Below are 15,840 nucleotides of genomic sequence, written 5' to 3' on the forward strand. Positions count from 1 at the left end.
TGGCTTTGAAAGGCTAATGTTGACTTTTTGGAAGATAGGAAAAGAACCACTGCCTTTCTTGGGCAGAAATGGAGACGTTATATGGGCCACTACTCAGCTTGTGTGTCTTTTGGGTGATAGCAGAAAGCATTCCTCAGGGTTACTTTGAAGATCATCCAAATATTCCATTTTTTAAAAGAACAAAAATACTATGGCATTGGCCTGGCATTTGCAAGGCCCTGAGTCCAAACCTAGCACTGCAGAAAAAAAAAAAGTGCAGCTTTCATGCTGTGTCTTGAAAAAGGACACAGGAAACCTAGTTTGCTTTAAAAATGGACAATATAAAAATCTTCCAAAAAATACTTTTTTGATTTTACTTTATAATTCAGAGTTCACATTGAGTCAGGGTTATGATAGTCTCACCTTTTTCCTTAGAAAGGATGTGATGCATCCTCAAATATGAAGAAAGGGGATTGTATCATATAGTAGGGTATATGTTTCAATTTCTATACCATTGACTTATAAGTATAAATACACAAAGGTATTTCTCAATTATTATAAAATAATTAATGTTTACAACTCTGTTTTTTTCAAAGAGTTGAATTCATGCTAACTTAGCAACATGACACTTGATGGAGTTAATTTTGCAACACACCTGAATTGGATAATACCTTTCCAATTAAACTATTAATTCTGTCATTTAATATTTGGCACTAGGGCAGAAGCCCAACACAGCGAGAATGAAGTACACCTAGCACTGATGATGTAATCCAACTGATCCTTTTTTAAACATATAACAATAATTTCATGACATGCCCTTTAGTGATTTTTTTTTTTTAAATACTGGGGGACTGGGGTTGTGGCTCAGCGGTAGAGTGCTCGCCTAGCACGTGTGAGGCCCTAGGCTTGATCCTCTGCACCACATAAAAATAAACAAAATAAAGGTATTGTATACAACTAAAAAATAAATATTATAAAAACCTGGGTATTATAATTGAAAATCAGCAAAGTTTTAAAATTTTTCCAACAGAATTGAGTATTAGATGTATATTTTTTGTTAAAATAAAGTGACAGTTTAACAGATCAAAAATTTCCAAAATACTTAGAATAAAATCCAAAGGCCTTGTCACAAGATCCACATGGTCCAGCTACTGGTAACCTCCAGACCCAATTATGTGTTATTTTCTTTGCTTGATGTTCTCCAATCACATGTGCCTTCTGGCCTTTCTTTAAACACAACAAACATAGTTCTACCTCGAGGTCAGGGAAACTTTCTGCCAAGGAAACTCTTCACCTATGTGTTCCTGTGGTTCATTCCAACACTTCAGACCAATTTCCACTCAGATACCCATCTCCTCAGAAAAATTTTTTATCTACTTGTATTTTTATTGAATTTTACTCTTACTATAAAGTAAATTGTTGAAACTAAAATTATTTTTCTCGTTTGTTTTAAAATAAGACTCTGACATAGAGTGGGAACATAATATTTAGTGAATGAATAAATGTAAATTCTCTTGGAAAAAAATAATTGACTTTACATGTCTGTAATGATATTGGAGAATTATTGCTAACATTCTTCTTAAATCATTTACCTGATTTGAATTTAGAAATATTTAAACAAAGAATTCATTTTATGTTTGTGATATTTATCCCTCCCAAAATTTCTGGACTTCAATTGAGTCATAATTATTTTTGTATAATATAATGAAAGTTATATTTTAAAACAAACATTTTTAAGATTATTTATTTTTAGTTGTTATATATGACAGCAGAATGCATTTCAATTCATATTATACATATACAACATGATTTTTCATGTTGTACACATAGTAGAGTTACATCATTCGTGTATTAAACGTGTATTTAGGGTAATGATGTCCATCTCATTCCACCATATTTCCTACTCTCAAGTTCCCTCCCTTCCCCTTCCTCCCTTTTGCCCTATCTAAAGGTCCTCCATCCCCCCATGCTGACCCCGCATCCCCACTATGAGTCAGCATCCTCATATTAGAGAAAACATTCAGCATTTGGTTTTTGGGGGATAGTCCTTTTTTGGCTTATTTCACTTAGCATAATATTCTCCATTTCCATCCATTTACCTGCAAATGCCATGATTTTGTTCTCTTTTAATGCTGCGCAATATTCCATTGTGTATATATATACCACATTTTCCCTATCCATTCATTGACTAAAGGGCATCTGGGTTGGTTCTACCATTTAGCTATTGTGAATTGTGCTGCTATAAACATTGATGTTGCTGTGCCCCTGTAGTAAGCTGTAAAACAAATATTTTTATTATGAAATTAATATGTTTCATATTAGATAATCTGGAAAATTAAAAAAACTATATATACAAAGATTAAATTAAATTACCCATAATTTCACTATGCCCACCCCCTAATAAAAAACACTGGTAAAATATTTTCTTTGATATTAAATAAAATTGAGATCCAGTTGCTTACCAAAGATTATTACCTGTATTTTTCCTTGAATATCTGTCATTTAACATAATGCATTGAGAATTTCTTGTCATTACCTCCAGAAACATACTATACTCCTATAGGAGATATTTTCCAAGACCTTTAGTGTATGCCTAAAACCAAGGGCAATACCAAACCCTACACACACACACACACACACACACACACACACACACACACACTTTGCTTTTTCCTACACATTTATACATACATAAGATAAAGTTTGACTTGCAATTAGACACAATTAGAGTTTAATGACACTAATAAAAATAGAATCACTATCCTGTAAGGAAAGTTTTGCAAGTATGGTAGGTGTGGATTCTCTCCCTCATAATCTTATTATATTTACCCTTCTTATGATAAAGTGAGATGATACAATGCCTATATGAGGAGATAAAATGAGAGGAATAACAGGACTATTGTGACATACCATGGTCTTAGGCTACTTCATCATAAGGGTTACTTGAGCACAAATACTGTGATGCTGCAACAGTTTGAGCTAATGAATGATACAGCTATGAGTGAGTAACAGGTGGGTTACATATGTGGTGTGGATACATTAAACACATCTTGGGTAGGACAGCATAAGATTTCATTGTACTACTCAGAATGTCACACAATTTAAACTTATGATTAATTTATTTCCTAAGTTTGCCTTTTCGCATTTTAAGATTGAGGTTGACTATGGGTAACCATAGAAAAGTAAAACTATAGGCAAGGAGGGGCCACTGTCATTTTTAATGGCCACATAATATATGTGTCATACATGATTTAAACATTCCCTTATTTTCTTCTTCTTGAACATTTTGATGGTTTTTAGTGTTTTGATAGAATTTATCTTTGTATACAGTTATACATATATCTTAAGATAAATGGTTTAAAATGACTAATGCTATTCAATGAAGTGTGCAATTTTACTATTAATAAAGTATTAAGATAATTAGATATTCTCATTTACTTAGGGTTAGGATTTTGTAAATGATATAAAAGTGTTTTGTGTAAGTCAGCTTTTACATATTGATTCTTTAACCTAATATCATGTAATAGATGTTCCCATGTTAGCAACTATGTCTTCCTTATTTTTTTAACTATTGTATATAATTCTGGATATAATGAGCCATAATTTGTTTAATCAGTATCCTACTAGTGGATATTTAATTTTTCTCACTAATACAATTATTGTTTTAACTAAAACTAACTTTACTCATTTGCATAAATATCTAGAATTAGAATCAGTAAATGAAAGGATTTAACATCTTAAGTTTTGACAAATTCCTCTCTACAAAAGATTTGTGGATTTATACTTGTGGAGATAGTAGAGTTCTTTTCTCAAACTCTCTGTAACACTGGGTCTTGTAATCTCCTTCAGTATGATAGGTAATGGGTGGTGTCTTGCTTTAATTTTCATTTTCTATAATTTCAAATAAAATTAGTTTTATTTTTGTATGTTTGTTAGCCATTTGTCTTCTCTGGGCTGTATTTTAAATATTTACTTTTCTTCAGCAAGATGGATGCAGTTAAGTGTGAGTGTTTTGGTCTTGCATCATTTTCAAAATTATTGTCTTTTTAAGTTGGTGTTAAGGGACAAAATGTAATGTAACATTTCATTGTTACTCTTGTGTTATTTTTTCCTGTGTTTTTTATGTAGAGGATTCTTTGCTTTAATTTTTTTCCAAAGGGAAAGATCTTTCATTTAAAATAGTCATTATGTTCATGTAAATTATTTTTACATATTTGTGATATATTACTGAATTTTAGGAAAGACAAGAATAGAATTATAAACAGAATTTTGTCATATTTCTTTGGTACATAAATGAAGATATTCTTTTTTAAAGTTATCTACCTTTAAAGTAGAGTTCTAAACTTAAGGAATATGTTTTAAGTATTTGACTGTAAGGAATCATGTACTGGAACTACTATTTATGATAATGAATATATTATTAACTCTAACCTATGTAACAATGTAGTAACCATGTACAGTATTCCTACCTTATTCATGAGGGATGCATTCCAATATCCCCACTGGCTGCTTGAAAGCACATATAGTACTGAACCATAAAATGTAATGCCTTGTCTACTTACCAGGTTCTGTCTTTAACCTTTGCAGTTTGAGATATGACAACAAATCTAGCACAAATTTCTTCTTTCTTTGCAGTTTCACAGATGATTTCTTCTTACTATAGATTAGTAGTCTCAGTATACAGTTTTTGCTTCCTTAAGTCAAAAACCTTCATCTTTTCACTTAAATAAATCACTTTACCGTTCTTCTTTCACATATCTAAATGACCAGCTCATTGGGACCATTCTTAAGAAAGATAAGTGTTACTTGCATGCAAGTGTTGTAATACTGTCATAGATCTGATAAATAAGACAGGTACTAAGTAACTAACAGGCAGATCCATACACAGTGTGGATACACTGAACAGGATGAGTCACATCCTGGGCAACAAGGAGCAGGATGTCAGGAGATTTCATCACACAACTCAGAAGCATCCACAATTTCTGGAATTTTCATTTAATATTTTCAGACTATAGTTGACCACATGTAATGAAGCTAAGGAGATCAAAACTACAGATAAAAGATAACTATTTTACTTTATCTCAATTTTCTCTCAGTCTAACTTTTGAGCCTTAAAAAAAGTTTACGTAATCACAACCAAGATCACATAGTGGCAACCTGAATCTAACTCTAAATGAGTGGTTTCTATTTTATTTTGTACATAGATCCACAGAAATGAGAGATCCCCTGTCATCGGCATATAGCAATCCCCATTCTTACTGCCATAAACAAATGAGAATAAGCTCAGCTCCTCCTATTCTATATATTATAACTACAATCACTTAAACATTTGAGTCATGTTCTATTCATTCATAAGTTGATTTCACATTTTTAAAGTCATTTTATCTTGAAATAACCATATGAGTTAGACAAGACTAAAAGCATTTCTTTCATTTTTCTCCCAAGAGGAAAAGACAGTGTCAGGGAAATTATTTACTGGAGGTCAGCAGTCAATGAAAAGCAAGAATCAGAATCCAGGGCTTCTGAGTTTTAGATGTACAATAATGATCTGTCATTTATTAAAATTAAATCTATAGAATTTGAGGTATTAATAGCCTCTGTTTTAAAGAGGTTAAAAATGAAGCAGAAAACTGAACTATAGTCTTATGATTTTCATTTTTCCTGCATTTTTAAATTCTTCATTGGAAAACAAGGCCTGAAATATCAGGCTTACATTTGTGAGATTCTCTCTCTTCCTACTGAGGCTATGATGGCTCTTTTAGTATTTATTGGTCAAAAATCTTAAAGACCACTGAATTAAAGTGATGAAAACTATACCTGCATAAATATATATACATCATTCTGGGTCTAAGTTACAAATATTAAAGAAGTTTAAAGTACATGAACAATCGTAATGATTAGTACATCATTCAGGAGGCCAGGATTTTGTTTTGGGCTCATTTCTATTTTGAATAGCTTATTAGTAGTATTTTATTAATACTGTTCATACTTGGGTATTAATATAAATTAAATGTTCACATTTTTCAAAGTTAAGTATTTTGTAACTCCAAATTCTACTAGAAAAATACCTTAAATGAAAATCAGTAAGAAACTGGAATCATTAAATGATTTTGCCTTCTTAACAACACTTACTGGAATCCCTATACATACTTAGCTATATTTTGTATGGTTACACCTGGGAACTTTGCTTAGTGTTTTTGTACCCTTTGTCTAGCACAAATACGTATTTTTCTAAAATTATATCCTGAAGATCATTGTCATTTAGAGATAACAGAATGCTTACTACATAATCAGTAAGGTTTTTACTTTGAGTTGCTTTTTCTTATGTTGATGATGAGTTAACAGCTTTTCAAAAAAGTTTTTGTTCAATTCTGATCCATTCTTGAGTTTAATGGAACAGGTAGACAGACCTATAATGGTAAAATGGTTTTCCTCACTGAAAATCTGTCTACTCTAATAAGGATCAGACCTTTGGGAGAGTTACCTGTTTGCCATTCTATTTTAAATGAGTTGATCCAAATGCTTTCAATAATGAATTTATTTCCTGGCAAGTTTCTTGCTGTACCAACTACATAGGCTTCCAACTTAACTTCTGTTAAGAGGAAAAAATAAGTTGAACTCTAACCCTCATCACTAACATTGGCTGCATATATGTCTTTTCTCTTGGCACAGCTCAATGGTTATTCGGGATTTAACCTTGCGCAGTGCTGCTAGCTTTGGCTCCTTCCACCTGATCCGTCTACTCTACGATGAGTACATGTTCTACTTAGTAGAGCATCGTGTTGCTCAGGCAACAGGAGAGACACCCATAGCAGTCATGGGCGAGGTAAGGAGGATAAAAGAACTATGACCCACTGGGTTGTTGTGATTTTTTTTTAACAATCTGAATTACATTTAAATCTAAGAGTGATAATTATTGATTAAAGCAATGTTTCATAACCAAGTGAGTCTCAGACCCTAGAGGGGCTATATAATTATTGCAAGGTATCCTTAAATCTCCCTGTTCATGTTTGTTTTTAATCCAAGGATTCTAAAATTGTAGATTATATCATGTTAAAAGTCATAGAATGTTTTGCTACTTTATGTAAGAGTCAATGCAAAAGAAAGCTTGAGACCCACTGGACTTAAAAATAAAAATCTATTAAGTGGAAATAAGAAAGATTAATGCTTCTGATAAAGCTAGGGCTGGGAATATAAAAGAAAGATTAAATGTTTTATAGACTCTTTACTTTGCCTATTCTTCAAGAAGAAAATGAATAATTCTATTTTGGAAGGATGATGGTGGTGATGATGATTATGGTGACACTTATAATAGCTAGCATTTTTTAGACACTATGTACCAGTCATAGTTCTAAGTTCTTCACACATAATAAAACATTAACAATTGTAACAATTTTTGAGATAGGTTCTTCTTTATCCTGTTCTTCAGATCAGCTTCTGAAGTTTATGCAGAAAGCTCAAACAGAGAGATTAAATGGTAACATAGCTAAAATATGGTAGAGACTTTTTTTTTCAAACACATAATCTAATTTTCAAGCCCATGCTTCTAATCACTAACATTGTGTGTTGGGGGGAATCTTTTAAATAATTGCTAAATAGTAACTGAAATGTCTTATCTTTGACAAATATCAAAAAGCAAAATTCTGAAGCTAATATAACTAAGAGTATAATGAGGGATATGTGCAAATGCTCAAACTATTCAGTGCTGGCTCATTTTATCACATTGAAAAAGGTTCTTTATATTGTGATGAATTATACCAGGCCAGACAGAAATTACCCAAAGCAGTAATGAAATCATTTTCATTTTTAAGCTATTTAGATGTGCTTATTTAAGTAAGAAATATTGAAGGTAAATATTATTAGATGTTTTTCTTAATTTAATAAAATAAAAGCATAAATAAAATTTTCAAAGTACTTCAAGGACGTCATAAGTATTCTAGTATGAATAAAATACATGCCAAACATGTTCATGTCAGTTAAAATACTCATCATTTCCTTTTCTCTATAATTCCTCATAGTGTACTAATGTATATGTCTTTATATGATGTTCTCCAGTGGTGATTGTGCTTACATGATGCCAAATGGATATGTGTGAATTTAAGCAAGAATCACTACAGCTTTAAATATTAGACGGAACTTCATGTCACCAAAAAGTCTGAATTTTTCTTAGATTTGACTTTCCCTTCTTGCTTCTTTCTTTAGTTTTTGTGTAGATGTCTTGTTGTCAAATGCCCTATAGGCATGTAGATTAAGTACTATAAGATTTCTTGACTCAAGATTCAAGATTTCTGAAGTGGACCCAGATTTCAGTATATTCAATACTTTGGCCATCCACTTCATATGCTCCAGGGCTTCTTTAACAGAATGAGCAGGATGTGATAACAGGAATTCTCTTCAGCGTCATGTATCCACATAATCCTAAGTCGTGGTCTCTGCTTTCCTTGCATCTCTAGGTAAAAAGGCAGTGACAGCTTTGCAAACTCCTTATATGCTTGTACAGGAAGTACTGCACCATAATTAAAAGGGACTGCATGATCAATCTAATAAATAATCATTTTAATAGGCATCTTATTTTGCAACATGTAAACAATATAAATGAATATGACAGATTGTCACATGAGGCAAAAATATATGAATAAATCTAAATGAAAAAAAATAAGACATACAGTACCTTTGTAATATCAAAAATTTAGATACATCTCCTGAATTATTTGTTTACTGTGTCCATACCCAGTTTGTAGAAACGTATTTGATCTGTCTGTGTTCATCCCATTATTCAGCCCAGCAGTCAAATTAAGGCTAATTTTCTAGGTTTGTTCTTCCCATATAACACTGATACTTCATGGACCTGTTGGCTATGGTCATATTATTATATCAAAAATTTCTTGTTTGGGGGGATAAAGGAGAAGAAACTTCAAGAAAGAAGAACCTGTTTTCTCATGTTCCCTTTACATGTTATACCAACTCTATCCTACATTTTCCCCTTAGGATGACATCTTTTTCCAAACATCAAATCCAGAAATGCTTGTATACCCTGTGGGAACAATAAGTCAGGCCCAAATCTTTTGAAATCCATACAATTTACCATTACCCTGAATTGTAGCAAAAGATTTTTAATAATTAGTAATAACAACCAGCATAACAATAGTATTAATTGTCACTGTGGAGCTTATTATACACATGCACTTAGTTAGATTAAACTTTTTCTAATTGCTCTTTCTCAGTAAATGGCACATGATTTACACGATGACATGCTAGATTCCTAAACAGCATCTTTTGCATGTCCTTCTATCTGGACCTTTGTCTACAACCAATTACTAGGTCTTCTCATTCTCAAATCTTTTGCAGTGCAATCATTATCATCTGTCAAAAATGCAAAACTGATCATGTTATCCCCCACTTAAGACTCCTTAGTGAGTTTTCCTTTTGTTAATGAAGAAAATTCTTCCCTTGATACACTAGGTCTTGCGTGATCTGGCTCTGCCTCTCTGATTAACCTCAACCTCCTACTTCCTACTCCTTCTCTTGCAATCACAGTAGCATCTTCCCTGTTCTCATTCACCAAGCTCATTTTGCCGTGGACCACTATGTGAATGGTTCCTCCTACCTAGAACCCTTTGTTCACCTCCATGGCCAATATAACTCCTACTTTGTGTCTAAATTAGTTTCTCAGAGAGGCCTAATTCCCCCAAATTATATTAGATGGGCCTATATTAAAGAAAGGGACAATTATTCTAGCTTGGAAAGACCAGGGAAGGTCTTCCTTGGGAAGGCTTTCCCAGGAAATGATGTTTGAAGTGATAAAGGCCAAAAAGAAATAACTAGTGAAGCTAGAGAGAATCTGGAAGCAAGAGGTTAAGACCACAAAGGCACAGGGAAGTACACATAAGTCATATCTGAGATGGGAGAGAACACAGCTATAATGGGAAATTATCATGGAAAATCATTGAATTTAAAAAGTGAAGAGGAAGAATTGGATTAGGATATTTCCCATGTAATCATAGTGTACCAAGCACCATTCCAAATATATACATTAATTTAATAATTTAAAACCCTGTTTAGCCAGGCTCAGTGGCACATGCCTATAATCCCAGCTGCTCAGGGAGCTAAGACAGGAGAATCAAGAGTTCAAAGTCTGCCTTAGCAACCGCGAGGTGCTATGCAACTCAGTTTTTTCAAACACATAATCTAATTTTCAAGCCCATGCTTCTAACCACTAACATTGTGTGTTGGGGGGAATATTTTAAATAATTGCTAAATAGTAACTGAAATGTCTTATCTCTAAATAAAATACAAAATAGGGCTGGGGATGTGGCTCAGTGGTAAAGTGCCCCTGAGTTCAAACCCTGGTATTAATACCGCCCCCCCCCCGCCCCCCAAAAAACCCTGTTGAATAGATACTGTTATACTTATTTTACTATAATGAAATGAGACACAGAGCCATTTTATAACTGACCCAAGGTCACATAAGGGGTTGAGACCATGAAGGCACAGGGAAGCACACATAAGTCATATCTGAGTCCAGAAAGAACACAGAACCTGTAAAATCAGATCCTGAAACCAAGCAGTCTGGCACCAGAGTATTTGCTGTTAATTTACCATGTTTATTACCTGCTCCAGGCTGGGGTAGAATTGGAACAAAAACAGTTCAGAAGTCAAAAGGGCAAACCTATAAAATAGTCACAGACTTAGCTGGGCTTTTGTTTTGTCTTTATTGATGCTCTGAGAGGTGTCAGAGAGCTATATATGCTCACAGAAAGAAAAAAAAAGGTTTTCCTTTTAAAATAATTTAAGAACAATTAAAGTATCTTTTCTTTTAATATGAACTTAATAAATGAATTTTAAATCTAACATTATGCTATTTGAGCAAGAACAAGAGAGCAACCATGTTAAACAAAATATGGAAGCATAAAAATATTATTTTTACATTCACTGTAACACTATCACTTCATTTCAACAAGTGACCCCCAAACTTGCAACAGGATCACATCCCATAAGTTTTTGTATGTCGATCTACTATTTTATTAATTCTTCCTAATAAGTTGTTTATGGCATACGCAATTCCAGAACTCAACCCTCTCTCCCTTCCTTCCTTCTTTGCCTAGATGATAGGAAACAATTTATTTACTGCTAGAATTATGAGTTGTTCAAATTTTTATTTAAACATTTTAAGTATATCAGTAGGTTTTTCTGGCAATGGTATAATTTTAAGAGTAGAAATAAAATAAACAAGTGATATCTGTTTACATACCTGTTAAATGAAAAAAAAACATTTAAAATCATAGGCATTCCGTGTATAACTACAATAAGAAAAGTTGAGCAAAAAAAAAATCTTCTCATTTGAAATTTATGGATGTTTAGAATCTTTCTATTTGAAGTTTATGGCATATATGCTCAATTTCTTTAAAATACACATAGGTCACTAATATAGTCACTGAATCTATAAACTTTTGATTGCTTCATAAGATAGTTTTCTATGGTAAACATTTTAATTAAAATTTAATAGATTTAATATTTTAAGTTCCTTTTATCATAATTATATTTACTAAATATTATATCAAAACCACCTCTATAGCCAATCTTTTTTTTTTTTTTTTTTTTTTTGGTACTAGGTATTGAACTGAGGGGTGCTTAACCACTGAGCCACATCCCTTGCCTTTTTTAAAATTTTATTTAAGAGACGGATTCTCACCGAGTTGCTTAGGGGCTTGCTAACTTGCTGAGGCTGGCTTTGAACATGCAGTCCTCCTGTATCAGCCTCCCAAGCTTCTGGGATTACAGGTGTGCACCACCGCATCTTGCTCTATACCAATCTTTTGAAATAGGAAGAAAAACAAAAAGGTGCTTCAATTATTCAACTGTAAATATCAACATTGAAAGAATATTTCAGTCCAATTTTTAGGAGAAAAAATTTAAGAACCCATATAGATTTACCATCTAAAGATAAATGGATTCATCCAAGTTAATGTACTCAAAGTAGAAGGGGATAAAGTCTTCAAAACCTAAAATTGGCAAAGAGCAATAATAATTTACAGAACTTTGGGATTAAAGTTCAGTGAACGAGTAGTTTTGGTAGAAGTACAACCACAGTAAATAAGCATGAATGCATAAAGTAAAATAAAACCCAAGAAAAACAAATTTTAATGAGCATTATTCTAGTGCAACTAGGGTATACACTGAAAATTGCTTATGGAACAATAGACTTGTTATAAAGAGTATTTTAAAAGGAATGAACCCTATTATAAGTTGAGATATTTTGTAGAAAAAAAGTCTTGAACAGTAGCAGCTTGAAAAATGGGTAGAGGGATATAGCTCAGTTGGTAGAGTGCTTGCCTTGCACGCACAAGGCCCTGAGTTCGATCCCCAGCACCGAAAGAAAGAGAGAAAGAAAGAAAAAATCTGTTGAAAAGGTGTTATATTATTGTTGTTTATGATAAAGCTTAATATCATTATATTTTTTTAATTGAGGTCAGACCATGTGGCAGTCACTATGATGTTTTACATCTTTACTTAATATTTATGAAAACCTTGCAAAAGATGAGTTAGTATCCTTTTAACCTGTGATGAAAACAGAAGTTGAAAATTGCCCTAAATCAAAACTAACAAGTCATACAGACACAGAGGCACATGCCTGTAATTCCAGTGACTTGGGAGGCTGAGGCAGAAAGATCACAAGTTCAAGACCAGCCTCAGAAACTTAGCAAGACTGTCAGCAACTTAGTAAAACCTTGTCTCAAAATAAAATAAAATAAAATAAAAAGGGCTGGGGATGTAAGGCAGTGGGAAAAGCAACCCTGAGTTCTATCCCCACTACCACCAAAAAAAACTTTAGAAACTAGGACTGTCTCATATTTCATGTCTCCAAATAGTCAGATGGGCTTAATTCACATTTAAAATTTTTACCACATAAATTTCCTTTAGAATAGGGATTATTTGTTTCATTAAATTATTTTTATCTGTACTGTACTCCCCAAACACACATACATGTTCATAGACTCATTTTCTTCCACAATGATAAGCCAGGTGCTTAGCATATAAGCTTTTATTATTTTGTTCCAGGGCTTCTTAACTTTGTCTCTTGATAGTTCTGCCACTTTTCCCCTCTTACTTTTTGTTAGTAGATGTTTAGAATATGCAAACTAAAGGGAATATCAGTTTAAGCAAATTGCAGTTGGAAAGCCAAATCTGCCAGAAAACAACAACAAATTACACCCTTCAACTCCTTCATACCCACCCACAGACCAGACCTAAACTGAAATTATTTTTTTTTAGAATTTGTAGTTTGGTTTTAGCTGTAAATCTGTTCCTACACATTAGCATAATTTCTGACAACTTGAAAATCAATTATAAAGTGACCCCCTTCTAGAGAAATGGAATGGCTCCTTCTTGTTTATTTTCATCCTCTGATTCCCTGAGAATTGATCTGCAGAAACTTTGTCCCATTCCTACCTTTTCTCCTAATTTGTCATCCTGTTCATTTCTCTCCTTGCATTTGAAGAAAGAATCTATTGACTCAGCAGCCCAGGGCTACAACCTGTGGGATCCCTACTCATTAGCTCCCTGTCCTTGCTTTCCCTGTCCTGCTGGCTCTGAGCTGCTCTTCTGTAATCCTCTTCAGGGAATGAAGAGAATTTTGATCTGGCTTAAACACAATCCCACAATAAGTACTAAAACAAAACAAATATTCATTCAAGGATGGAAGTATAAAAGAATAGTGTTAAGAACAGACTACCAGTTTACAGGATTCTCATTGAGTTTCATTATTGATACACTGGATTTCTTTACCAGAAAAATAAAGCTCCTAGACCAAGAATTGCAGCTTTTAGGTTTTTATACATGCTTACAACTTGACAGCTGGAAGTGGGAAAAGGAGCAAAAATAGAAGTTCAAGATTTCTTAAAACATTACAATGACTAAAATGGTCACTGTAGACATCAGGAGAAAACTCTCAGAATAGTTCCTCAGCAAAGTCTACCACTAGGTTGTCTAGAAAAGAGTCTGGTTGCTCCTTGGGCAGCCTGAACCAAAGAACAAGATAGGTGTCAAAGATTCTCTGGCATAGATTAAGCATGACAGCTCCATCTGCTGGCCTCTGCCACACGTTGTTACCCATGCCTAGTCTGAGTGGTTCTGGTGGAGACATTGACTTTTTGGTAAGTTTTATTCTCAGTCACAGGTGAAGATGGTTATTGCTGATATTGCTAATAAATAAATAGCCCTTGTTTGATATTGGAAAGATCTTAAATTTAAAGGAATTATTTTCTGATTTTCTTTATACCATCATTGTAGTGAAATATACTGTTTTAAAATATAAAAATGAGATTCTCTAAGAATATGGGCCTTGTGTGATGATAATACTAACACTTCAAATTCAATTCAACACTTCAAATATTGGTTATAAAGGTTTCCTTGATACAAAGAGAACATGTTTCTAACCCCCCACCCCACTACATTGTCTCTGGGTTAATGATTTCAAACACGAGAGGTAATATAATCAAAATTCAATCCTACTTTTCTAATGCCATTTCCTATTAGATAATGCAGATAACCTCAAGGGAAGCCAGTCTTGAGTTAGGAACAGGGCTCTTTCTGTTCTGTTCATAGTTTTATTTGAATAAAGAATATGCTAGAATGCCCAGCCCTAACATTTATAGGGCCTAAAGTACTATATGTCTAAATATTTTAAAAATTGTAAGCCAAACTTAAATAAAATCTTCTCTGTCCACCCACCTTGACAGATATATCTTCTTTACTGGAAAGGCTGAGTTTAAATGTAAAATCCTATATCTCCTCCAGATTCCAAGCCAGAGAATGATGGCATAGACACAGGCAGCCTCTGGCCCCTAAACACCTCTCTTCTCATGCATCATTCCCCCATCTTATACTATAGGTAGTTCTGAGATCCCCTTTTATGGACATCTCAGCCCAGTGTTTTCTCTGCCTCTTGCAAACAGTTGTTTTGGCTGTCCCTTCTTTCCTCAGAAGGGTAAACTTGCAGAAGAGACCTACACAGGCCTAGGAAGGAATTTAGGACCTTGGGGCAGGGAATTCTGGGATCTTAGAAAACAGGAGTATGGTGTGTGTGTGGAGGCGCAAGGGCAGAGGTGTCAGTGTAGAAGTAAAACAGGCTCCAGGAGGTATATCCACTTGGCTCTGAGGGGAACAACCCTGAGAAACACAGAGTAGTACTTTGCATAGTTAAACACTTCACTACCTGCATATCCTCCCATGACTATTCCTTGGAGATTTTGAAACAATATTATAGAAAAAGTACGTGTGTTGCTGGGTTTCCATGGGCCACAAAAGCCGGAATGGTTAAAGCTGTAATGTAGTTATGCTGCCCTGTGTGCAGAGTGATCCCAGCACATATCGCCAGGACACCTGGCCCAGCCCAATGAGCAGGACTAACAGCAATGATAGGGTGGAATATCCTTTGTATGGACCCAACTGACAGAAATCTTGGTCTTTTTAGCAGACTTAAGTTTTTTAAGAAACTATTTGAAATTATATATACATAAGTACCCAAGATTTTGCCAAATGAAATACTGGTATTCCTTGCAAATACTATAAAATTGAAAAGTAAGCAGTTTTTATCCTCAGTTATGAAACCCTATGCCAATGCTAAATGTAAAATGCTTTTATGACTTTGGTTCTCATTTAAAAGACATTTAAAGAAAATAATGCTATGGAACTTCTTACAACTTAAATTTCAAAACATTTCTTTTCACCATCCAAAATAGTTATTACTACCTAACCCCCTTCCGATGAGTTCTATTAAATAAGGTTAATATAACAAAAATTATAGACCATTGCTCAGTTATATCTGATTTATAAAGTTCATATTGTTACAAAGTCTAAATT

General features: G+C 33.7%; 1 protein-coding gene across 1 annotated transcript in view; it reads left to right on the plus strand.

Moving 5' to 3' along the window:
• Rfx3 (regulatory factor X3) overlaps nucleotides 1–15,840 on the plus strand; it is a 310,795-nt gene that overhangs the window by 281,077 nt on the left and 13,878 nt on the right. The window contains exon 15 of the mRNA XM_076843440.2: nucleotides 6,652–6,805. Within this exon, the coding sequence (XP_076699555.1) occupies nucleotides 6,652–6,805 (154 nt within the window). The remainder of the gene's footprint in view (nucleotides 1–6,651; nucleotides 6,806–15,840) is intronic.

This window comes from Callospermophilus lateralis, chromosome 2, assembly GCF_048772815.1.
Source record: "Callospermophilus lateralis isolate mCalLat2 chromosome 2, mCalLat2.hap1, whole genome shotgun sequence".
Lineage (NCBI taxonomy): Eukaryota > Metazoa > Chordata > Mammalia > Rodentia > Sciuridae > Callospermophilus > Callospermophilus lateralis.